General features: G+C 43.7%; 2 protein-coding genes and 1 long non-coding RNA gene across 5 annotated transcripts in view; 2 read left to right on the plus strand and 1 right to left on the minus strand.

Annotated features, from left to right (window-relative positions):
- Window positions 1-12,374, plus strand: part of GSN (gelsolin) — a 63,069-nt gene extending 50,695 nt beyond the window's left edge. For all 3 annotated transcript variants that reach the window (XM_081896416.1, XM_081896415.1, XM_081896414.1), the window contains exons 9-17: window positions 1,197-1,412; window positions 2,842-2,975; window positions 4,531-4,621; window positions 6,385-6,555; window positions 7,652-7,826; window positions 8,572-8,696; window positions 9,840-9,917; window positions 10,940-11,000; window positions 11,956-12,374. In XM_081896416.1, coding sequence (XP_081752542.1) covers window positions 1,197-1,412; window positions 2,842-2,975; window positions 4,531-4,621; window positions 6,385-6,555; window positions 7,652-7,826; window positions 8,572-8,696; window positions 9,840-9,917; window positions 10,940-11,000; window positions 11,956-12,125 — 1,221 coding nt within the window. In that variant the 3' untranslated portion in view covers window positions 12,126-12,374. The remainder of the gene's footprint in view (window positions 1-1,196; window positions 1,413-2,841; window positions 2,976-4,530; window positions 4,622-6,384; window positions 6,556-7,651; window positions 7,827-8,571; window positions 8,697-9,839; window positions 9,918-10,939; window positions 11,001-11,955) is intronic.
- LOC309361521 (stomatin-like) lies at window positions 12,256-25,206 on the minus strand. The gene is made up of 7 exons (XM_081896631.1): window positions 24,970-25,206; window positions 22,578-22,690; window positions 20,658-20,730; window positions 19,754-19,836; window positions 17,841-18,044; window positions 16,259-16,339; window positions 12,256-14,527 (listed from the first exon to the last, which is right to left on the minus strand). The coding sequence occupies exons 1-7, from the start codon at window positions 25,025-25,027 to the stop codon at window positions 14,345-14,347; spliced, it is 795 nt and encodes a 264-aa protein (XP_081752757.1). The 5' UTR covers window positions 25,028-25,206; the 3' UTR covers window positions 12,256-14,344.
- LOC309361599 lies at window positions 25,179-25,609 on the plus strand. Its single transcript, XR_014164549.1, has 2 exons — window positions 25,179-25,254; window positions 25,482-25,609. It is a non-coding gene; the product is annotated as an uncharacterized lncRNA (long non-coding RNA).
- The last annotated feature ends 35 nt before the right edge of the window (window positions 25,610-25,644 follow it).

A 25,644-nucleotide genomic window follows, 5' to 3' on the forward strand; every position in this document is an offset into this window, starting at 1 on the left:
CTCGTGAGATTATGCTGGAAATCAGCAGTGGAAGTGACACAGAGGCAGCGCTGGTAGAGGTGAGGGGCACAGCAGCAGTGCCAGCAGAAGAGGTGATGGGGCATATGATGCAGCAGAGCAGGGTGGCACTTTCCATTTTACCTCAAGTGACAAAATGGGACGCACCACGCCTGCCAATAGTCAGCATAGTCAGTGGGCAGAGATGCTGGCAGTTGTAGTTCCAGAGCATCTGGGGGGCCACCAGTTCCCCACCCAAGTAAAGGAATGAGGTTAGGATGCATGGAAGGTAAGTGGAGAAAAGAGATGTTGCAGGAAACACACAAGGTTCAATTTAAAGCAAGATGTGGGAGGGCTGAAATGGGATGGTTGGCTCTCAAACCATGATTAAGGAAGGTTTGTTGAGTTTTGGTTAATTTCTTCAGTTGACAAACCATGAATTGTGATTGTCCGGTAAGCCAGAATGTGAAACTATGGTTTGAATTTGACTTTCAGTGCTTTGAGAGCCAGTGTGGTGTAGTGGTTAAGAGCGGTAGATTCATAATCTGGTGAACCTGGTTCACTTTCCCGCTCCTCCACATGCAGCCGCTGGGTGACCTTGAGCTAGTCACACTTCCCTGAAGTCTCTCAGCTTCATTCACCTCACAGGGTGTTTGTTGTGGGGGAGGAAGGGAAAGGAGAATGTTAGCCGCTTTGAGACTCCTTCAAGTAGTGATAAAGCGGGATATCAAATCCAAACTACTCTTCTTCTTCTTCTTCTTCTTCTTCTTCTCCTCCTCCTCCTCCTCCTCCTCCTCCTCTTCTTCTTCTTCTTCTTCTTCTTCTTCTTCTTCTTCTTCTTTGCTAACCCTGGTTTGTGGTGATGTTTACATTGTCATAGTTCAATCACCACATAGATTGCTGGTAAGTAAAGGGGATGAAGTTAAGAACCTAAGGATTGAGAGGACAGAATACAAAAGACTAGCAGGGTTAAACCATGGTTTGCTTTGGGTACATCTGGAACCTCAAACGACGGTTTGCCATACTGTCTAAATTGAGCCTATGTGGCTCAACAGCTAAAGAACTGCACTGAGGCCTAGTGTCAAGAATAAATTGTGCTGATAAAGCTTCTTAAAAAAAGAACACTAAATAAATACAATTCTGTCCTAGTTTGGCTTCAGCTGAGACCATTCCATCTCAGGATACTTTCGTTGTTTCAGATCCAAGTCCTTCCCGATGGTGGCGAGACTCCTCTGTTCAAGCAGTTTTTCAAGAATTGGCGTGACAGGGACCAGACAGAGGGCATGGGTGTGGGCTACATCAATTCTCACGTGGCCAAGATTGACAACATTCCTTTCGATGCTGCCACACTACACACCTCCCCAACAATGGCAGCCCAGCATGGCATGGAAGATGACGGCACTGGAAACAAACAGGTAAGTGGGGGAGAGGGTAGTTATGCAAAATCGTCACTCTATTAGGCAAAAGGATCTGTCCAGCAATTGGCAGCTCAGGACTCTGAGCAAGAAAGACAATAGCTGAGTGTGTATTGTACTGCAGTCAGTGAGTACAGCAGGAGTAATTATTGTTATGATTTGGGGGGTCAGTGTGAATGACAACTTAGGTCCCTTCCAAATCTGTGATGTTGTGTATGTGGGGTAGAATACATATGTTAAGTTAATGGCTTTGGCTGGTCAGTTAAGTGCTGTGAAGTCTTGAAGAGGATGCCATAAAGATAAATGGGTTGGCCTTTTCCCGCCTCACCTGGCTGGAGGCCATGGTCATCCTAGGAGGAAGAAGAAACTGACCAAGGAAGGCTGTCTAAGTGACGAGTTGTGTGAGTGAGTTTTGGCTAATGTGGAGACAGAGAGCAATGTTTTGCTCTGTGCTGAACCTAAGCTGTGACTGGGGGCTTCACTGGAAACCTGACAGGGAATCAAGATCTGTTGGGTTGTTAAATCTGTGGGTCCCTTCATCCTGTGCTCAGGTTGTGTATATGTGTAAATAAAGCCACCTATCCTAAAGATGTCTCCATTGGTCTCTCCTGTGGCTGATCTCCACCCACTGCAATTCCTAGACATGCTATCTTCAGTGGTAGCTGGAGTCCTTTGGGACTGGGAGGACAGAAGGCAGGGAGCCCCACAGTAGGTGGTGCTAGAGCCAGTGATAGGCAGAGCCTCCTCATTTGAGCACTGCCTGCATCATCCTCCCTGCTGAGTTCTACAAGGGCAGCACTGAAACTAAGGACGAGCAAGCAGGCAGTAGGGGCCACCCCATGGACTAGTAAGTTGAAAGCCAGGCAGGTGGAGGCTGGCTGAGAGTGACTGTGGCTGGTGGGGCACTGCCCCATTTGCCCTAATGGACCAGCCTTGATCCTGGAGGCAGATCACTGCCATTTCTGATAAAGTAGCCATCCATAGCCTTTTTTCTCCCTTAATCTGCCTCATCTCCTTTTAAAGCCACGAGATTGCCATTTGAACCATCCATCAAAGTTGGCAACTTTCAAAGCATTAGAGGACTTAAGTCATATCCACAGCATACATTAAAAGTACATGGCTTCCCTTAAAGAATCCTGGAAACCATAGTTAGTATCTCTGTGAGGACTAAACTAGAGTTCCCAAGATTATTTTGGGATGGGGGGAGCCATGACTGTTGAAATTGCTATAAATGCACTTCAAATGTGTGGTGCAAATACACCTGTTCATACACCTCTCTCTCTCTCTCGCTTTCCCTACTCCTTTCACTTACATAATTTGTATGTCTTCATTTATTATTTCAAAAAGCTGGAACTCATTCCACCAATGGTCCCTTGTTTGCCATTTATCTGATTTGGATGTCATTTCTCTTCTCTCCACCCCCCTTCAGATCTGGAGAATAGAAGGTTCTGCCAAAGTCCCAGTGAGTCCCTCAAATTACGGACAATTCTATGGTGGGGACAGCTATATCATCCTGTATGATTACAGACATGGTGGAAAACAAGGCAAAATCATCTACACTTGGTATGATAACTTTTTTTCTTATTAGTATTTTTTAAAAAATTTAAGACAACTTTTGCCCTCAGATGTTGCTGAACTACAACTCCCATCAGCCACAGCAAGCATGGCCGATGTCCAAGGTTGATGGGAGTTATAGCTCAGTAACATCTGGAGGACCAAAGCTTCCCCACACCTGATTTAAGGTTTTCTAACTCATAACAATACAGGATGCAGGTGGCACTGTGGGTTAAACCACAGAGCCTAGGACTTGCCTATCAGAAGGTCTGCGGTTCGAATCCCCGTGATGGGGTGAGCTCCCGTTCCTTGGTCCCTGCTCCTGCCAACCTAGCAGTTCGAAAGCACACTGAAGTGCAAGTAGATAAATAGGTACCACTCCGGCGGGAAGGTAAACGGCGTTTCCATGCGCTGCTCTGGTTCGCCAGAAGCAGCTCAGTCATGCTGGCCACATGACCAGGAAGCTGTACGACGGCTCCCTCAGCCAATAAAGTGAGATAAGCACTGCAACCCCAGAGTTGGTCACGACTGGACCTAATGGTCAGGGGTCCCTTTACCTTTACCTAACTCATAACAACGTAAGAGCCTGCAGGATCAAGCCAAAGCCCATCTGGTCCAGCATCCTATTCTCACAAATGGCCAACCAGGTGCCCCACCAGGAAACCTGCAAGCAGGACCTGAGCACAATAATCCTCTCTCCTTCTTCAGCTTCCAGAAACCTGTATTCAGAAGCACATAACCTTTGCCCATGGAGGCACAAAATAACCATCATGGCTAGTAGCCATTGATAGACTTATCCCACATCATTTTTAAAAGCCATCCAAGTTGATAGCCATCACTATGGGAACAAGTTCCACAGCTGAACTTTCATTGTACAGAGAACTACTTTCTTTTATATTTCCTGAAACTTCCAGCATTAAGCTTCATTGGATGTTCACAAGTTTTTAGTGTTTTCAGAGAGAGAGAAAAACTTTATTTTATATAACGTCTATTGTGTCACTGCTTACTCCCGTCTTCTCTAAACTGAAAAGCTCCGAACTGGTTTCCAACAAATGTTTCCAAAGCAGTGTAAAAGAGGAATATTAAAAAAAACCCTACATATATAGCAAAAACAAATAAATGTATATATAACCTTAACAAAAAGTTATTGAAAGCATCAAATTACACAAATAGTGTTTATAATATAAAATGACCAAGTCGCTTTCAGAAAAAGCCATTTTTAAACGGTAAGTTTTTAATCATCAGCTAAAAGCAAAAATGCTAGGTGGTTGTCCGTTCGATTCAGAGCTGGTTCTATAGATCCAGAGCCACAGTGCTGAAGGCCCGATTTCTAGATCCACATCCATACCATAAATATAGAGTACCACTTGAATAGCCATGACTTTCCCCAAAGAGTCCTGAGAACTGTTGTTCTTTAAGGGTACTGAGAGTGGTTAGAAAACCACTATTCCCTTCACAGAACTACAAGAGCTACATGCAATCCCCAAAGGATTACCCCTTGAGAGAAAAAAGGTTCCCCATTTATGCTGTGTACATTCAATATTTCTGCCCTTTGTTTTTTCAGGCAGGGCGCTGATTCCACCCAAGATGAAGTCGCAACCTCTGCTTTCCTTACTGTCCAACTGGATGAGGAGCTGGGAGGCACTGCAGTGCAGGTATTGCCATCTGGGCAGGGGCGCCGACTTATAAAAAATATTGGGGGGGCGGGGGCCCATACCGACTTATAAAAAATATTGGGGGGGCCCAAGACCTCCAAACCGCTGCTGCTGGGGGAACGAAAGGGGCGAGCCCCGGGCTGCCCCGACCTTAAGTGAACCTGTGAGGGCCCGCCCTTTGCGGCAGCCGATTGGCTGCCGCCGTGGGCAGTGAATATTAATGAGAATCCCCGCTTCTCGCGGGGCTGACGCCAGCCCCGCGAGATTGTTGATGGGTTGAGAGCCCGCAACCCCACCCCCTCTCTAGATCGGGAGTGGCTTTGTTTTAACTCATTACTGAATGTATTTTAAAAGGTAACTATTGTCAAACAAGGAAAATAAAAAATACCAACATAATTTTGTGATTTTACAAAGCATAATATAACTAATAATTTTCTTAAATTATTGGGGGGGCAGAGCCCCCCCAAACGAATTTTTGAGGGGGCTCGGGCCCCCTCAGGCCCCATGGAGTCGGCGCCTATGCATCTGGGCCAGTCCATGTGGCTTAACTACAGATGGGTTCAGTTAGATTGAACTGAAATAAGGGGACAAGAAACGAAACAGATCTGTTAAATGCCAGAGCTGTAGCATGCTCCGAGAGATGATGAGACTATGCACCTGTGATCATTGAGGTTTTAAGACTACAGAACTACTTTTAAGACTGCTTTCATGATGTGCAAAGTATAACATATGTGAAAAAATCCAGACCTTTTAATTGGAGCAAACGAGAGTGCTAACAATATAAGATGAAAGGTTGCAATACGTCTGGAATTTCCTGGACACACCTGGAATATCACGGATAGAAGCAGTGTCCAGGCGAAAACCGGCCAAATGTCTGGGAAAATCCAGACATATGGCAACCCATGTCGGCGGTGTTGTTTTTGCCGATTTTCTTTTAAAGTAGCTAAAAGCCAAGGGTTTTGTGTCTTATTTTTCACTTTTTTAAATATGGCAACCCTATAAGACGAAACCTGAATGTTGAGCAGATATTTCAATAAAATTTGTCTGCCCAGATCAGGAAAATGGACAATAATTAAATTATATGGTGAAAGTGTTTAGAGAGATCACAAGAAACAGAAAAGAGATGGGGGTCCTCTAGAACAGTGGTTTTTTGTGGGTGTATTATGCAATATATAATTGGCACAAAGAAAGTGGATAAGTGGTGGATTTATACTGGACCGTCCTTACATTGTTCCACTTTTTCAGTTATTTTGCAATACTTCCCCAAGGTTTCCACATTATCATCTGGAGGGGCACTGTTGTGCAACAAAAGCAGGACAAAAAACAAACCAGAATATTTGTGGTATAAAAAGTTACAAGATTCCCTCAGAAAGTTATGGGGCACACACTGATTAAATGAATCAGTATGTCTGCCCCAAATGCTTCACAGGAGCAAATAGTACTGAAAGCGGAGTCACGTGTTAACTCCCCAGATACCATCGCAAGGACAAATAAACATGAATGCACAATCAGGAGAATGTCTGGAGGGCCCTTAATGTCCAGTTAGCTGGCTATTTGGTTAAATGGCAGATGATTTGCTAGCTTTTATCTCCTCCTGCTGATTCACCGCCCTCAATAGTTTTGTACGTTCCATGGATCCTCTGGTCTGTTACCATGGTAGCTGCACATCGCAGGCATTCTGATGATAGGTTGATGCATGACAGAGCATGAGCCCTCAGGTGTGTTCTTCCTCTGTCAAGTGACCATGGCCTCTTTTGTGACAGAAACGAGTGATCCAGGGCAAAGAACCGCCTCACCTCATGAGCTTGTTCGGTGGGAAACCTCTGATCGTGTACCAAGGTGGCACCTCCAGAGAGGGAGGTCAGACAAGTCCTGCGTCCACAAGGCTCTTCCAAGTCCGGTCTAGCACATCTGGCACTACCAGAGCTGTAGAGGTAAGTAACCTGTTGATACCTGTTGATCATGGACAGGCTTCATAGCAAGGCCTTACTTTTGGGGCCTTCTCATGGTCGGTTGTTCTTTTGTCACCAGCTGCTTTCTTAACTAGTGTTGCTGTCAAATTCTATCCCAAATAAAATTTGGGGTTTCATTGATGTGAGATCCTGTTCCAAAGCAGGCAGCCACCTAAATCCAAGCTGCTGTTCTTGGAACAGGTGTGTGTTCGGCCAGGGAAAACTGGTTTACACTATTTGCAATCTGAGCAAAATAAGCATGCACAAGAGCTGTTGCTCACAAAAGACTACAAAATCGTTGCACAGTGTGATTTTTGTGCAATTAAAAAAAATTGTGAAGAATATACATGGTTTTTAATTGGAGCGAATGGCAGTGCTGACAAGATGGAGATTGAAAAATGAGCAGGCAGCCTTGGGTTTCTGCTGGAAAAATGAACCACAGTGACTTCCATTTTTGGGATACTTGACACACCATGCCCAAATGTTCAGCTTTAATTTCTCAAAGCTAAGTCTATTTTACTTGTGGAAATATAAGGAAGAGCATTCATGCGTTATATTGCCTATGGCTAAATTATTACAATGGAATTTTGTGACTACCTTCACTTACGTTCTGGAATACAGTCATACCTCGGGTTAAATATGCTTCAGGTTGAGTGCTTTTGGGTTGCGCTCCGCGGCAACCTGGAAGTAACGGAGTGCGTTACTTCCGGGTTTCACCGCTCGCTCATCCGCAGGCGGTCAAAATGACGTCATGCGCGGAAGCGGCAAATCACAACCCGCAGACACAGGTTGCATTCGCTTCAGGATGCGAATGGGGATCTGGAACGGATCCTGTTCGTATCCAGAGGTACCACTGTAATTCCACTCTCACATCCCAAACCTCCTGTCACTCCTAATTCCTGGTTGCCAATGTTCCTCAGGGAGTCAGTGTTTTGTTTTTCCAAATGGCCTCTGCCTTGTTGAAAAGGAAAGTCCAATTGGCACCTGTAAGTTCTGTAATGTTGGGGAAGCCACTGGGTGGCTAAAAAGTGTCTGTGCTGGCAGCCCTGATGGCAGGCTTACATTTGTCCCTTCACAGGTGGATGCAGCTGCTAAGGAGCTCAATTCCAATGATGCCTTTGTGTTGAAAACCCCCTCTGCTGCTTACCTGTGGGTTGGCAAAGGAGCCAGCGAGGCCGAGAAGTCTGGGGCCAGAGAGCTACTGAAGGTCTTGGGAGCGCGTGCAACCGAGGTTGCTGAAGGCGGAGAACCAGGTTTGAAGTGTGGACCATCCACACATCAAAATGCTTTATTAGTTGTTCTGTGATGCTTTCCCTAATGTCATAGCTGCCAACTTTCCCCTTTTTTAAAGGGGAAATTCCCTTATTCCGAATAGGATTCCTCGCAAGAAAAGGGAAAAGTTGACAGCTATGCCTAATGTTACAGCATTATGCTCTTTGGAGGGACATTCTTGTGCTACAATGCAACAAAAATGCAGCCAAAAACTACCTGGGAATACTTGTGGTAGGAAAAAGTAAATCAGGATTTTTGCAGGAGTTTATGGGTGTGCATCAACTGGAAACAAAACAGCACGTTCACCCCTAAAGTCTTGCAGGTGTAGACAGTCCTGAAAGTAGGATTGTGTATCGCTGTCCTAGTACCATCACCCCACATGGACGTTGGTGTGTTTTTAATGTTTTTTACCGATAATTTTAATTGTTTTTATTTATTTATTTATTTTAAAAAAAACCATGCAACCTGCTTAAGAGGTTTTGCTGCAATCGAATGATATATACATTTTGTTAAACAAAAATAGATAAGACCATGAACACCAATCATAATGAAAGAAGAATAAAAAAGACATGGGGACAGGCCATAGTTCCAATTAAAGGCACTGGGGTTTGCATGGTTCATTTCCAGTCCTAAATCTATCACTGCGCTGTCTCAAAACCAGAGGCAGCCACATCCTTCCTGACGATAAGGCAAACCTGTATGTGTGGTTCCTTTCCTGTCTTGCAGCTGGTTTCTGGGAAGCACTTGGTGGAAGAGCTGCCTATCGCACCTCCCCACGGCTAAAGGACAAGAAGATGGACGTTCACCCACCTAGACTGTTTGCCTGCACCAACAAGAGTGGCCGCTTTACTGTGAGTACCCCATGCATTCAGGGCATCGCTGAGAACTTAGACCACCTTCAGGCTGTCAGCATTTTTCAGGAGAGTTGCCGACATATGCCAAGACATTTCTGTTTGTGCAATTACAGTGGATTAAAATGCACTGGTTTGTAGCCAGCTAAACTCATTGAAACTAATGGACCAAAGTTAATCATGTTCATTAATTCTAATGGGTCTGTTCTTAGTAGGACTAACAATGGATGGACCCCTTGTCACCCTAGCACAACAAATCCACTTAAAAAACCCCAATACTGTTTCTGGTTAGGAAAGAAATTGGAAAATGCACAGAAAATTGTGGGACACACCACACACACAAATATGGATAAATGCTTATTGTTGCATATCTTCCCCACACATAAATCTCAGCAAACACTTAATGAAGACTAGATGTAGTCTAACCTCCACACAAGCTTTGTGCAAGTAAATCAGGCTGAATGCTCAATGAACTGGTTGCATGTATTGTCTAATACTGTACTGCATTGAGGAATTAAAACCAAAGGAAGGTTTTGGAGGACAGTGGCAATGGCTAGTACAGTGTCATGGGCTGCTGAGTCTCTGAAGGTGTGCTTAAGCCAGCGAGGGAGAATCTGTGGCCCTCCAGCTGGTGCTCGATTACAAGTTCCGTCATCCTGGACAATTGACCATGTGGTCTGGAGCTGATGGGAGCTGTATTCTAACCACTCCTATAGGGCCTCACCTTCCCCATCCTTAGCTTAAAATAACCCAGTCTCATACCTGCTTGGCAGACAGGTGTGTGGCACCTTCTTGTGCTTGCTCAGTGGTGAGGGAAAGTTACTCTGCACACGTCCCCTTTCCTAGGAGCCAATCTGCAGTCTCCTTTGTGATGACTGAGGCCAATCAGGGTGAAAGGAGGTGGGTCAACCTCTGAGGATTGGCTCCCTAGGGACACTCTGGAGTAGGCTCCTGGGAAGAACACTATGGAGGACAAATCTAAGCATTTAGGAACACCAGCAACACAAGGTGCTTCAGTTTCAAGAGAATGGTGTTCAGGCTCTGTTACGTATAATGGAGCTTCAGGGATAGTGCAAGCCCCTTTGTGCAAGCTTTGGCTGTTTGTCCCCTTTAACATACCACCCTCTTAAATATTTGGTTTAGATTGAAGAAGTACCTGGAGAGCTGACCCAAGAGGATTTGGCCACAGATGATGTGATGCTCTTGGACACCTGGGACCAGGTATGTCACTATCTCTTCGCTAGCAATCAGTTCTTTTTGTGCTCCATATCAAAGAGACCAGTGTGGAACAAGGGAAATTCAAAATAGAGTCACATTCAGTGATGCACCGTGAGAGCCAGTGTGGTGTAGTGGTTAGAGTGTTTGAATAGGATCTGGGAGATCAAGATTCAAATCCCTACTGGGTAACCTTGAGTCGGGCACAGCCCCTCAGCCTAACCTACCTCACAGGATTGTTGTGAGAATAAAATGAAGAAGGGCAGAAGTATGTGTGTCGCCTTAAGCTCTTTGGATAAGAAGGTGGGATATAAATTCAATAATAAGGATGGGAGGGAGAAAATTGATTCAGGTCACACTTGAAGGCAAACCTAGTTCACACTTTCTGAAACAACGCAAACTGAAACACAACCATCCTTCGAAAGAGACATCACTTTGAATTTTGCAGCACAGGTTTCCAGCCAAGTTATGTGTCCAAAAATGTATATACTGGGGTGAAGTGTGCCTGAAAATTAGTGAAAATAGCATACAATATTGGGGGGAACTACCTTGCAAAGATATGTATATTAGACAAAATTACATTAAAAGCAAACGTGTATATTAGGATAAACTTGCACTTAAATGCTGTTGAGCTATCATGAGGACTTTAAAAATGCAGAGAGCAGAACAAGAGAGGAAAAATGAGACCCCAAAACAGATTTAACCATCCCTAGTTATGCAATAAGCTTCTTTATACCAGCTGGTGGGAATCACAAGTGGGGGTACGACTGTTGTCATCAGTCAGGTTCATGGGCGTAACCAGGATTTTTGTTGAGGGGGTAGGACTTTTTTTAGGGAGGGCTGTGATGTGATTGGTGAATTAGTTAAGTATTTTTATTTATTTACTTGATCTGGGGGCAGCTTTCCACACCCCTCTGGCCACGCCTGTGGTCAAGTCCTGCTTGCACGCTTTCCAGGGCCATGTGGTTGATCACACTGTGACAGTGCACATACGGATGTTAACATTTTTCATTACCTTTTTTCAAAAGGTCTTTGTTTGGGTTGGAAAAGACGCGAACGAGGTGGAGAAGACAGAGGCTGAAACATCAGGTAGGATGGGTATACACCTCTCATTTCTGGATTCATTTCTCACTGGCCAATCAGACCGTACACATCAGCACGTAGTAAAGCCACACTGAAATAAGTGCATGCAGAATGCATTACCATAAGATCTAATTCTATAGAATTCCATAACAGTGGCCACATTCACACCCTTCATGTAAAGCACTTCGATACCACTTTAAACAGTTATGAGCTTCCCCCAAAGAATTATGGGAGCCCCATCGCCATTGGCCATGCTTGCTGGGCCTGATGGGAGTTGTAGTTCAGTAGCATCTAGAAGGCCAAAAATTCCCTACAGCCATCTGAAAATGAGCCTCAATCCATCATCTGGAGACCTCTTTGTTGTAGTCCCTCAAAATTACTATTCCATTTATTAGTCACATTTTTGCACTCAAGTGCCTCAAAGCAGCATACACAGTGAAAAATAAAGCAGGGACATTAGAATTAGATACAGAGAAATGAAACAAGCCCCACCCACCACACTTAAAGGATGGTCATAACAAAGGCCACAGACGCATCTAACTACCCTCACAATTAAAAAAAACGAGTTGTATACAACTTACGCTCTATTCAGAGTACACCCATTGAAATCAATGGATCCAAGCTAGCCATGTTAATCATCTACAGTGGTGTGTGCTGAATAGCACTTTATGCAGGCTCAGAAGCCTGGATAAATATGAATGTTTTAGCTTGGCACCTAAGAACAGACAGCAATGGCACCAGGCATGCTTCCTAGGGAGCCACCACTGAAAAGTCTTTCTTGTGTCATTACCCTCTGCACCACCCTCAGACATAGAAATGGATTCACAGGGTCCTTCCCCATGTCCTCATATATGCCAATAAAAGCTCATTGATCCCTCTTAGGGGATTGCCCCCTTAGGATCTCAGCAAGAAGCTCATTTTTCTCTTGTGTTCTCTTCTTTTCCTTCTTGCATCTTTACAGCCAGGAGATATATTGAGACCGACCCTGCCAATCGTGACAGAAGAACTCCCATCACACTCATCAGACAAGGGTTCGAACCCCCCACCTTCACTGGCTGGTTCCTTGGCTGGGAAGATGATTACTGGAGCACTGATCCTCTGGATAGGGCCATGGCTGAACTGGCTGTGTAAAAGGAACAGCTTTTCTTTTTTAAAATACATATATAAAAGTTTGGTGCCTTCACTGCCTCTTAAGAGCTACTCCTTTCCTCTACCACCAGCTGCAGAATTATGTCACTCTTTTTTTAAATAATAATAATAATAATAATAATAATAATAATAAATAGCCTAAGTAGCTGTGCGGTACCAGAATCTCACAAACTGTACTGGCTTTTCTGCTGCTTTGAAAATGGTCTTTAATAAAGCTTATGTGGAAACTCAGAGGGTTTGTTGGCTTCAGATAAAACTTATTGAGAGACGTTGGGGTCTATGTCTTCCAGGAATGATCCTAAGAACATATGTAGAGTCTGGCTGGATCGAGCCAGAAGTCCTGTTCTCACTGTGGTCAACCAGATTCCCCCTGGGGGAATCTGTGTACGTGGTCATCACTACTGCTTGTGGTAGAGTGTTATAAGCCTCTTGCCAAAGTCCTCACCAACACAGGCAGGGTCGCAGGAACTGCACAGTCCAAACAGACAGTCTTGGTCTAAAGGTTATCCAGAAACAACATCAGGAAGCAGTCCAAGGTCAATATCACATGGGGTTCTTCAAGCAACCACATGGGCCACATTCACACTGTGTATTTTAAGCACTACGATACCACTTTAAATAGTTATGGCTTCCCTCAAAGAATTGTGGGAGCTGTAGCTTCTCAAGAGTGCTGAGAGTTATTAGGAGACCCAGTATTCCCCTCACAGAGCTTCAACTTCCAAAGTTCCCTGTGAAGAGGGATTGATTGCTAAACCACTCTGAATTATAGCTGTCTGAGGGTGAATAGGGGTCTTCTAGCAACTATCAGCACCCTCATCAAACTTGCACCAACTGGGAGGGGTAGCCAATGTTGCTAAAGTCAGAATCAGAATTCAATATAACCTTAACAGATTGAGGAGGTTCTACACATAGGCATGAAGAACCAGATGCACAAATATAAAATAGGGGACATCTTGCTTTTCAGTAGTACATATGAAAAGGGGTCTTAGTAGACCACAAACTTAACATGGGTCAACAGTATGATGCAGCAGAAAAGAAAAAAAAAAGCTATTCTAGGCTGCATCAAGAGAATTATGGTGTCCAGATCAAGGAATGTAATAGTTCTTCTCTATTCTGCCATCGTCAGACCACACTGAGAGTACCATGTCCAGTTCTGGGCACCAACATTTAAGAAGGATGTTGACAAGTTGTAACATGTGCAAGTTGTCAGGTTGTAACGTGATCTAACTCTAGTTAGATCAGCAGGACACCAGTTCCAAAGTGTGAGCAGCTACTGTCTGTAGAGCTACATCAGTGACATTGGAAGAAGCAATGAAGTCATTACTTGGTATTCTCAAACAAATTACAGAAGAAAAATGAATGCAACCAACATTTTGCTTGAAACATGAGAAGAAGTTCCACATGTCCACAACTGAAGAACTTGAAGATGTCATCAGAGATATTTGATGAGGGAGAAAACCTCTCCAAATGCCTCATTCCCTGAACACCGAAAACTGATACAGTACTTTAGTATTGTTGTTTTTCCAGTGCTCATAACTTTATTTCAGTGGCATGTATGTCTACGCTTGAACCAAGCCAAATCATTATGAATGCTCAGTAAACATCATGTTCAGTGGTAGAGCAACAGCTTTGCATGCAGAAGGTGCTGGGTTCAGCAGTAAATGGTCTGATGCTGTAAAAGGCATTCCTATGCTCCTATTTCATTAATCCTATTCTTCAGAACCACAGAATCGTTATGTTGAAGAGAAGGACATAACTTGGTGGCAGAGCACATGATTTGTATGCTAAAGGTCTCAGATTCAATTCCCAGCATCTCCAAGTAAGGCTAGGAGAAAGCCCTCTCTGAAACCCTTGGGAGTCTTTGCCAGTCAGTGCAGACTGTACAGAGCTACATGGATCAATGGTCTCACTCAGCATAAGGCTGTTTCCTATGTTCCTAAGTATCACTATGTTGGAGATGAGAGAAAGGGTGTAAGGATGGCAGATTGAGAATATATTGTCCATCATATTTCTAATTTTATTCATATTTTGGGATGAGGGGCAATGAAACAACAAAATGTAAAACTTTAAAAATAGGCAAATAAATAAAATCACTTCATGCACTTAAAAGGAATCTAGCCTCCTGTGAAAGAGCATCTCCCTGTGCATCAGTGTCCTGAGTTAGCACTTCATTCCCACAATGCCTTGCAGCTTATCTACTGTTAGTGGAATATGACAGTCTGTTGATTGATGACAGTCTGTTGATTGGTAACGCTGGCGTCCTCACAGGTCCTGGTCTCCGTCTTCAAGCAGTGAAACTTGAGAGACTTGGGAGATTCAATCATGACAACAGAAGATTCCTTCACAGTCTTGGGGCTGGTCCTTTCACTCTCTCCCACAGTGACCTGAAAGAGATAAAATCACAAGGCCAACAAGCCATTTGAGGATAGGGGAGGAATTCGATTCAGGAAACGACTTAATTTGCGCTTTCCAAAGCAATAAATGTATCAAATGGCACTCATCTCTTGACATTCACATTTCTCTGAATTTCGCAATGCAGTTATCCAGCCAAGTTGTGTGCCTAAAATGCATACATTTGGTGAAGACAACATACAAAATTGCATTCTATTAGGGTAAACTGTTTTTCAAATAATGTGCTTGTCAGGCAACATTACTTACAAAAATGTATATAATAAACCTGCACTCCATAGCTGATGAATTTCCATGAGGGGGGTGTTGTTGTTGTTGTTGTTTAGTGCAAACTGATGTGAACATGAGTGGCTGGGAAACCCAGCCAGATGGGTGGGGTATAAATTATTATTATTACTACTACCACTACTACGATCTTCTTCTTCTTCTACTACTACTACTATCTTCTGGTCCTTCTCAGGATTTTTTTCACCCCAGAACAAGCAACACATGATTCCAAGGGGGTTGACTACAAACACACTGGTGGCAGGAAATAAGGAAAGAAAAAGAAAAGACTGAGCACTGTCATCCTTACACTGGCAAAACACCAGATAGTGCAGATTGAGTGATGAGCTGTTGACCAGGGGATTCCCAATAACATTTCTGGTTTTGACCAATAAAAGCAAGAGTTAAAGAGCTGATCAGGAAACTATTTTGATCTGCAACATTGGGTGGGGGTGGGGAGATCCACACTGTCAGTATTTTGAAGCTGGGATTCAAGTTCCTATCTGGTGGGGAGCTTCATGGAAAGCATTGTTGTGTAATGCAATAAATCCACTTTGCCATCCAATAGTGGAGGTAGAACACAACTGTCCTGGCAAGAAGCCATTTAAGTACCTGACTTGGTACAGCTAAGGAAGTATTTAAGAGAAACGTGGCCTGCACAGAGGCTACAGTTCCCAGATGAACAGCCGCCATGCCATTGAATCTTTGGCTGTATACAAACTAAGCCATTTCCTCCACAAAAATGTTGTTTCTCTCAATCCAGAAACATTTCTGCTCAACATGCTGCTGCTCTCAACCTAGATTGATTCTATGGGAGGGCTGCCATATTTCAAAAAGAGAAAATCCGGACACAGAAGTTGTTGAGCTTGCCAAAGAAGCTTGCCAAGCCAGTTCCTTTGACCAGGTAATGGCTTTGGCTGGCTAGTTAAGTACCACAATTTAGCATATCCAAATAAGTTGCTCTGTGCTATAGAACAAATAGGTGGGCCTTTCCCTCACCCTCCTCTCATGTAGCTGGTAGTTAGAAGAACAAAGGCCACAGTTGGTGGAGTGTGAGAGAGCTAGAAGGCGAAGGACACATAAGCATCTCTTGTTCTGTGCCAAGATCTGTTGCAGTATTAATGCTGTGAGCCCCTTCATCCTATGCTCAGGTTGCATATATGTGTAAATAAAACTATATATCCTTAAGATACCACAGTCTCCTCTAAACCTTCATTCCAAGGAAACTGGGCTACGTAGTAAATGTGTGTGGACTATGCGGAAAAAGCAAGTACTCCATGTTGTGTGTACCCAGCCTTAGTTTTCTTTTGCGGCTGCACCACTTTGCAAGTGACAGTCCCACCATCTTAACAGGCTATTATTAACATGCTATTATTCCATCTATTTGTTGCTTTCCACAAAACAGCTTCAAAGTGACATACAGTAGATACAGAGGCTCCTACCTTTACTTTTGCTTTCACGTCATTGATCTCCACACGCTCCACCTTTATGCCCCAGTCACCTGTGGTGTTGTTCAGTGTGGTCTGTTAAAAAAAATGTGAGGGAAATATAGTAGTCAGCCATCAGCCATTATACATACTGTATAGCAATTATGTGAGCCATGAAACTTAACAGAACAAATGAACAGGACTTAAGTCACACACTAGATATTTTGGTTTTTCTGCAATTAAAGTGGATTAAGGCACGCTGGCACAACAGATCCATTTTAAGAACTGTAATATTGCAGTTAGGAAAGTGGTGTCTAAATGCACTAAAATGTATGAGATAAATTACTGATTAATGGGAAGATATAACCACCATGTAAATCAGGATGAAAGCTCATGGTCATATAACCTCACAGCTGAAACAAACAAACAAACAAGCCCTAGAGCAAATTGCTCAGTAAAGATCAGACATAGTCTAACCATGGTATAAGCTTTGTTCAAGTGTTACTTGAAAAAAAATGACATTCAAATCAAGAGTTCTTAAAGGCCAAAGTGTGTGTGTGTGTGTGTGGTAAGATTTTGTAATGTATATTAATGTGCAGGGACAGGGACGGCCCCTTTTAGTGGATTTGGATGATCTGAGTTCTATCTGTGTTCATACCTCCTTTATAGAGTTCTTAATTCTGTTACCCCCACACCCTGAAATGGAAAAATGGGCAAATTTTAGAAATCTGTTCAGATATTTATTTGATGTAGTTACCTGAGTAAATCCCTTAATGAAGGTATTTATCATATGCCTGGCCAGAAAGTTAACATTACTTCAAAATTTATTTGCTGTAACTAGATTTTTTTCCCCTATGTAGCTTATACTAAAATGTATCTTGTTTTCCTGCATGTTAATAAAATAACATTTAAAATAAAATATTATTTTGAAACACAAATAGACTTACTTCTGAATAGACATGTATACAATTGTACTGTAAGCTTATTACACTGTATAGTGGGTTCTTAACAAGTACCTGGACAGCAACCTCTGCACAGCAAGAAACATGCTTTAAGTCTCTTTGCAAAGTTTTCAGATTTTGCATTTGCTGTTTGATTATGGGAATCTTTAACATCCCCCTCCACTTATTTTGTAGGAGTATTTGTGGGAAATAACCTCTAGGAAACACCTGATTGCAGATGAATGCACTACAAGAAAAATGAATCCTGCTTGCTAGCAAAGGGCAAACTACAAGGACTTCTAAAAAATAAGTCAGAAGTAGGAAAAGTGCGCTAAAGGGGAGAGGAAAACCGGAGCTCTTTAGGACCCCAGGGATTTCTGTTGCCTGGTGTCCACACAACTCACCTAACAATCAGAGCTCTGACTTCAATTACTGGCTAGAAACACTGATAGGCAGGAGCAGCCAGCCTAGTTCAGTTCACAGCAATCCTTAGAAGGGGGCCTGCACATTTTGCTTCCTAACTTTCTTTCTAGAAGGCTAGAGACTTTTTTTTAAAATGAAAAGCTCAGAGTCTGAGGCACCTGCCTTGCGGGGGGTGGGGTGCTCCAATGAAGGCCTTGGCGGGCACCAGGTTGGGAACCGCAGCTTAGCCATACCTGTATAGTATGTGCAATTTGTTCCCGGTTGGAGATGATTTCAGATAAGTTCTTAGTCCCCAAAACATTCTTGAAAGTGGTTTCAGCCAAGAGCTGAGTGGCCACGACTGCTTCAGTGGCATTAGTGACAGCAAGGATGGGATTCTGCACTCGGAAATAAATCACACCATCCGCATCCACAGTCATTGGATCTTTGGTAAAAATCTAAGGGAGAAGCAGCAGTGAGGTAAGGAAAAATAGAAAAACTCCAACATATAAGAATGATAAAGAGATGTAAAGTGTTTTGGTTTTTTTTAATTGAAAATATTTTGGGTAAGCAAGATATAGTGAAAAAGGAAATAAAAATGCTTTAAAAATACAAAATCCCCCACTACAATTATACTTGTCTAATACAAATACATATAGATTGTCTAATACATATAGATCTATTTATAACCTATTATATTTTTTATAAATGCTTTCCAAATATATTTATTTATTCATACATCCATTCACATGTTGCAAGAGTTGCTATGTTTTGTATCCATTGATTAAAGGGAGCCATAAATTCATCTTTCCAGTGGATCAATATCAGTCTTTTAGTCACAGCGAGGGCACGGAGAATCCATTTACAATCACTAATTGTCAAATTCCATGGATACAATTAATAAAATACCATGAAGTAAATAATATTCTATTCTAACAATGCTAGCTTCCCCCTCTAAGAAGTAATATTGATATAATCTAGTACTCTCTCCCCAAAACAATAATTATTATTAATTAAACTTATTAGTCACTTTTTAAACAAATGTAACTCAAAGCAACTCACAGCAACATATACACTAAAACCAGCATAAAACAGAGCAAAGAAAAATCTAAAAGACAACCACATTTTTTAAAGGCAGCATTAAAACATCCCACTCACTCAAAGAGGCCACAAAGAATTAGAAGCCAATGGCTTGGTGGACAAGAAATGCTTTTCTCCAGCACCTAAAAATACGTAATGATGGTATGTTCCTGAAGAAGGACCTCAGATGACAACTGCAGGGCCCAGGTTGCAGGACCTGAACACAAAAGCAGCTTTCGTCACTTGTGATTTGCAGGAACTGGTATGCAAATACATATATTGCCTCTGATAGTCTTATCCCCCATGATTGTGTCTAATTGTCTTTTAAAGCCATCCAAGTTGATGGCTGTTACTTCCTCTTGGGGGAGTGAATTCCATAGTCTCACTATGCACTGTGTGAAGAAGTCTATCCTGACTTTTTCAACATTCAACCTCACAGGACGTCCCCAAGTTCTAGCATCATGAGAAAGGGAGAAAATATTGGTTGGGGCTGTCAAGTAGGAGTTGTACTGTACTTTTCTGTGTATAAGACTATGGGTTTTTACTGAAAAATTATGTTTAAAATAGGGGGTCGTCTTATACATGGGTAGCATAAGGGTGACGTTGAAAATTGGTTGATGCCACGAGCCAGAGATGGTATTCAGCGTGTTAGTGGTCTCTGCGGCAAGGGGTGGTGTTGATTGGGTGTTGCTGCGGCAATTGGGTGGGCAATAGGCTGCTTCTGCCAGTGGGGGGACAGACATTAGGAGGCTGTTACGGCGCACGTGAGTGTTAGTGTTGGCCAGCTCAACAACTCTGTGCAATCTTCCACACAAAAAAAGCTCACCAACTCTGGACAATCTCCCCACATTTGTTGTCCCCAAAAATAGGAGGCGTCTTATACATGGAAAAGTACGGTATATCCAGCAGATCGAACTAGTTCACATGAAGATCCTCTTTAACCCTCACTATCAAATAGTTGAATGTATCCCCTTTCTCCTAGGACTTTTGTCCAGTTAAAGCCCAGTTAAAGCAAGGGTGAGGAAACTGTGGACTCCAGCTCCCATCAGGAGAAGAAGGGAATAAGCCTGGGAAGCGGACTACTTACTTCCTGGAATGGTATAGTAAATGACTTTGTCCTCATGTCCACTCTGATAAGGGTGTCTGTGCAAGGCAAAAGGAAATGGATGCCTGCAGGAACAGAAATGGCAACCGTTCAACTCACAAGAGGTCTTATCACAGCAGTAAGGAAACCCTTTTCAGCCTGAGGGCCATGTTACCTTGTAGGCAACTTTCAGGGGGCTGCATGCCAGCGGAGGCTGGGGCTGCCACCCTCTGGAGAGGCTATAAACAAGATGGCAGGCAGACTGAAGTTGGTGGGGCACAGCCCCACTTGCTCAAATAGACCAGCCTCGCTGCCTTCATTTGATTTTCATTTAAAAACTGGGGCACTCCCAGGTCACTTGTTTATCGAGCATTCCTTCTACTTTGTTCCACCAGGAGTTTAAACAACATTGACTCTTTAGTTCCATGGCTCTGGTGCCACCTACTGTTGATCTCTCTATCTTCCATCCTACTCTTCCTAATGGGCACCAATCACCACTGGGTGCAGGTTCGAGTTGGTAGCCCTGTTGATTGAGGCCAAATGAGTGACTCTTGTCCAAGAAGTACCAGCCCAAAGCTCCTTTGGCAGATTCATGGCCACATCCACACCATACACTTAGGGACACTCTCTTGCTGCTGTAAGGATCATGTCTCCACTCACCCACCAATAATCCGGGGAACTGTAGTTTGTTAAGGATGCTGAAAGCTGCTAGGAGATTTGTAACATACTACAGTTCCCAAGATTCTCTGGGGGGAGCCATGATTCTTAAAGCAGCGATTTGAATATATTACCTAACCACAGTCAGGGGGAAGAATGAACAATTGCAACAAGCCTTCAGGACGTTCCCATGAAACTGATCAGCATTAATGTTCTGTCACATGTTGGAACTATAATATGAAACCCTCACCTGGCCCTTTTGCACCTCCTTTTTGTACGCGCCCCAGTCTTACAACGATTGCTTGCTCGTATTCATAGACAACCTGTTATAGGAAAGGGGTGGGGAGTCACAGGTTGATTTCCATCTTGTACATTTCAGTCTATTTTTGTGGGGCTTTTGCACCTTTTACGAAGTGGGGAGGAGAACCATGTGCACCATGTAGAGGTCCTTGGAAGATAAAGGCGGTATATAAATGAAATAAATAAATAAATAAATAAATAAATAAATAAATAGGAGAAAGTTGCAGCAATCCTCCAGGTGTCCTTTTGTATTGTGAATTCAGTGAGGCTGTCCTTGAGGTTGGTCCAGAAGCTGCAGTTGGTGCAAAACACAGTGGCTCAACTGCTCACTGAGACAGGATATTAGCAACACATTATCCCACTATTGAAAGGATTACACTGGCTACCAATTAGCTAGTGGGCTGTGTTCAGGATGCTGGTTTTGCTGTATAAAGCCCTATATAAGCTTGACACCAGGATACATGAAATATTGCCCCACTCCTTATATATTCAGTTGGTGACTGAGCTATGCAGGTGAGGGCCTCTTGGAGATGCCACTTCATCAGAAGGTCCATCCTGCACAATATTGCAAATGGGCCTTTAATGTTGTAGCACCTGCCGTTTGGAATGCCCTCCCCTTGAATATTTGACAGGTGCTGTCTCTGTCTTTTTGGCACCTATAGAAGTCCTTCTTTCAAAAAGCCTTTTAATTTGAGATCTTTCCTAATTTGCTATCTAGAAGCATATAAAAAATGCTGTGAAAATGCTTTTTTAAAAACGTTTTGAAAAATATATTGAATTTGCCATAGCTCACCATCGCTGTCTAGTATCACAAATATATAACACACTTTACAACACACTTAAAACATTTTATTTGCAGCTGTAATAGCCGAGTCCCTGATCTGCATCTGTACTACATTAGAATTGCCTTTAGTTTTCAAGATGTTTGCTTTATCACTTATTGTTTGCCCCCTCCCCCATGCTCCTCTGGAAGGAAGAGTGACACATAAATTTCATGGATAAATAAATAAAGATTTGTGCTCATTGTGAGATGCTCAGGGTGGCTAGATGCAACCCTGCTTTTAATATTGTGGAAACACTATTTGTGTGGGCTGGTTTTGTTAACTTCCTGCTGAAAACTAGGGTTCAAATCCTAATTTGACCATGAAGCTCAGTGGGTGATCCTAAACCAGTCACTGTCTCTCAGCCTAACCTACCTCACAGGGTTCTGGTGGGGATTAAATGAGGATGGGAGAACCATGTATGCTACCTTGAGCTCCTTGGAGGGGGGAAAAGATGCGGTATCAGTGCAATAAATAAATACATATAAATAAATAACCCCACTTTTGCTGAACTACAGCCCCTTAATAATGCAGTTGCACTGGGGAGGCATCGCAAACAACTTTTCATTTATTACTTTGTTTTTACCCTATCCTTCTCCTTGACAGGACTCAATGTGTCTTATAGATAAAAACAGATAACTAAAATAACCAAGAATAAATCCATCACTAACACTCTGCCCTGCCACCTCTGCCGCCAGAATCAGCACTAATTTCTGGCAATAACTCATGACACATGAGAGATCTCCAGCAGCAGCAGAGGCAGAGCAGTGAAAGTGTCAGTTAAGGTGGATGGCCAGGCCAAGGGGCGGCAGGCAGTGCACACAATGGGGTGAAATGGGATGTGCAGCCCTTGTGTCAAGGGCAAGTTGCAGAATACAACTATGATAAAACACCAGATGGGCACATATATTTTCACTGTATGAGCTTCAATCTGAGGGATCAGAAAAAAGAAGAAAATGCGAGTGCTCAGCTGGATGTGAGCATTCAATTTAAGTAAGGAATGCATCTATTCTCCTTTTGGGGAATGTTATTAGCAGGAACATTCTTACCTCTATACACAGCCAGATGGATATGGGAAAAGTCAAGAGCGCGAAGATGAATGAAAGGATCACTAGGAGCCACTCGATTGGCTGGAGGTCTTGGTCAGGCTTCTCTGGAGGGGCTGAAAAGGACATGTACATTTGGAAGTAAATATAATTCAATTAGGGACACAGGTGGCGCTGTGGGTTAAAGCCTCAGCGCCTAGGACTTGCCGATCGAAAGGTCGGCGGTTCGAATCCCTGCTGCGGGGTGCGCTCCCGCTGCTCGGTCCCAGCGCCTGCCAACCTAGCAGTTCGAAAGCACCTCCGGGTGCAAGTAGATAAATAGGGACCGCTTACCAGCGGGAAGGTAAACGGCGTTTCCGTGTGCAGCTCTGGCTCGCCAGAGCAGCGATGTCACACTGGCCATGTGACCCGGAAGTGTCTCCGGACAGCGCTGGCCCCTGGCCTCTTGAGTGAGATGGGCGCACAACCCCAGAGTCTGTCAAGACTGGCCCGTACGGGCAGGGGTACCTTTACCTTTTATAATTCAATTATTTTTCTCTTTCATTCTCTCCCTCTCTCTTCCATATCTGGCAGGGAGGGAAATTCTGTGATCCCCATAAATTAATTGCACCTGTGTGTTTTATATACATTTACTTAATGCAATATATGTTTATGAGGCTGCCTGCTATCACAACCAAATTCTGCATGATGGCTCATGGAGCAGGTTTTTGTCTATGTTTGGACACCATTGGATGCCACTTTGAATCGAGACGGCAGGCTGAGCCTTTCAAAGCCACGCTGGTTTTAACCCTTGATTAAAAAACTGTACTGATTTCAAAAGTTCTCTGGAAAGATTGATGGCTAAGCCACTTGGACAATTTTGCTCTGGAAGGGGGAAAGGGTCCTCCTGAAAAGTCTCAGCACCCTAAAAAAAACTTCACTTCCAAGGATTTGGGGAAGGAGGCCCACTGTTTAAAGTGGTACGGTACTGTTTTAAATGTACAGTGGTACCTCGGGTTAAGTAGTTAATTTGTTTCGGAAGTCCGTTCTTAACCTGAAACTGTTCTTAACCTGAGGTACCACTTTAGCTAATGGGGCCTCCCGCTGCCGCCGCACCGCCAGAGCACAATTTCCGTTCTCATCCTGAAGCAAAGTTCTTAACCCGAGGCACTATTTCTGGGTTGGCGGAGTCTGTAACCTGAAGCGTATGTAACCCAAGGTACCACTGTATAGTGAAACCAACACCCAGCAAATCTACCACTCAAATTAATTTATTGCCGCTGAACTTTTGCTGTACTCAGAGCACACCATCAATCCATCCTTCATCCAGTCAGCTAGTCGCTCAAAATATTACCAGGAAATCCATTATCTGCCAGCACTGTGGAGTGGGATTTCACTTCCTCAAAGCAGCTGCTAATAGACTATAAACTCCACTCTTATATGCCAGGAGTGGCCAGCTCCCAAGAGGCTGCGATCCACTTTCCTTACAGCGTTCAAATAAAGCCCAGGCATGTCCAAAGTCCGTTTCGGGGGCCTAATCTGTCCCGCTGATTGGTTTAATCCAGCCCCTGTGGCAGTTTATTTCGTGAGGTAAAATAAAAAAAAACCAAAAACCAACCTCAACAACTTCAATCCTAAAAGAAGCTCAACAACTCCAATCCTTAAAAAAGGTCAGCACGGCCCCCACAGCCCTTCACTTCATCAAATCTGGCTCTCTCAAATTTGGACACCACTGTAAGCGGTCTCAAACTATTCTGAAAATACTTCTTCCATAGTCTCTTCTTCAGGCTGCTGCCATTCCCTGAGGACAGCAAAATAAATTCCCTTCCTGAGGGCTGTAGTAGCTCAGTGATTAGGGGGACACTTTGCACATCTTCAGAAACCCTTATTCTTCCCTCTGTTTCACCTTGGATGGAGTCAGAGCAGGGGCACTCTTAAACTTGTCTTAAAATTATCATTGAGTATCCCACAGACAAAAATAAATAAGACAGAGCTGCCTTCAGGATATGATTACGTGCTCCTGAGACCAGGAAACTATGTGCATGCTTAAAGGGTAACCTGGTTTTACAGTATAGTTAACACGCGGAACCGCAAGGAACAGGAAGAACAAGTGAGGACGTGGGTTCCTCTCGCTTGGGGAAGTCAGAAAACCTCAAGGAGAAGCCCACTTTCACAACAAAGTTCTTTTCTCCTTATCGGCGAGGCCCCTTTTGGTCGCGATGAAGCACGGCAAGGCTCAGAGGCACGCTAGGCTTTATTAGCGTGCGTTGAGGGAGAGCGGGAGGTTCTAACCCTGCCTGGGTTTTTAAGCAGAGGAGCTTTTCACGGAAGAGAAAGCAGATTGCTCGCCCCCTTCCCCAGATCTTTACACACGGAAGCCCGCCTGCTCCAAACTGCAAATCCTTCACTCGCTCACGTGGAGGAGCATCGACGACTTCCGTCTTTTCGGAGACATCCTTCTCTCCCTCTGTCATGAGGGCTACCGACTTGACCAGCTCCGCACGCACTAACCGACCCAACACGATTCCTGCACAGCCCGGCTCGATTCGAGGACGGGGCGCCAGCGGTTGCTCCAGCAACGCTCGATCCGTCAGTTACTCGCCCAGGTCCTAGTGAGGAGGCTCCGAGGCCTCTGCTGCTTCATTCTGCCCGCGCACGGATTTCTTTAAGCAAAGCAGTCTGATATACAGTGGTACCTCGGGTTACATACGCTTCTGGTCCCAGACGCTTCAGGTTACAGACTCTGCTAACCCAGAAACAGTGCTTCAGGTTAAGAACTTTGCTTCAGGATGAGAACAGAAATCATGCAGCGAGAGGCCCCATTAGCTAAAGTGCTGCTTCAGGTTAAGAACAGTTTCAGGTTAAGAACGGACCTCTGGAATGAATTAAGTACTTAACCCGAGGTACCACTGTATATCTATTTACCAGGACCGTGGCCCTTGATATCATTAGGTCCACCAGGCCTCAGAAGGGTGTTGTACAGACTGACCTTTAAAGGGCACAGTTTTATACAGATTACTTAGCCTTGCAATTTAAAATAAATTTAGTAGTTTCAAGTTTTGTGCTTTTCGTTTTTTTCTATCGTAATCTT

This window comes from Podarcis melisellensis (genome assembly GCF_964234715.1).
Source record: "Podarcis melisellensis genome assembly, chromosome: Z".
Lineage (NCBI taxonomy): Eukaryota > Metazoa > Chordata > Lepidosauria > Squamata > Lacertidae > Podarcis > Podarcis melisellensis.

What these genes read in the sequence shown, in the direction of transcription:
- LOC309361521 (XM_081896631.1), bottom strand. Translation starts at nt 25,027, where the DNA reads ATGACAGAGGGAGAGAAGGATGTCTCCGAAAAGACGGAAGTCGTCGAT. An exon ending in AGTCGTCGATGCTCCTCCAC is followed by an intron (nt 22,691 to 24,969) that starts GTGAGCGAGTGA and finishes TGTCCTTTTCAG; the next exon opens with CCCCTCCAGAGAAGCCTGAC. An exon ending in CCATCTGGCTGTGTATAGAG is followed by an intron (nt 20,731 to 22,577) that starts GTAAGAATGTTC and finishes TTCCTATAACAG; the next exon opens with GTTGTCTATGAATACGAGCA.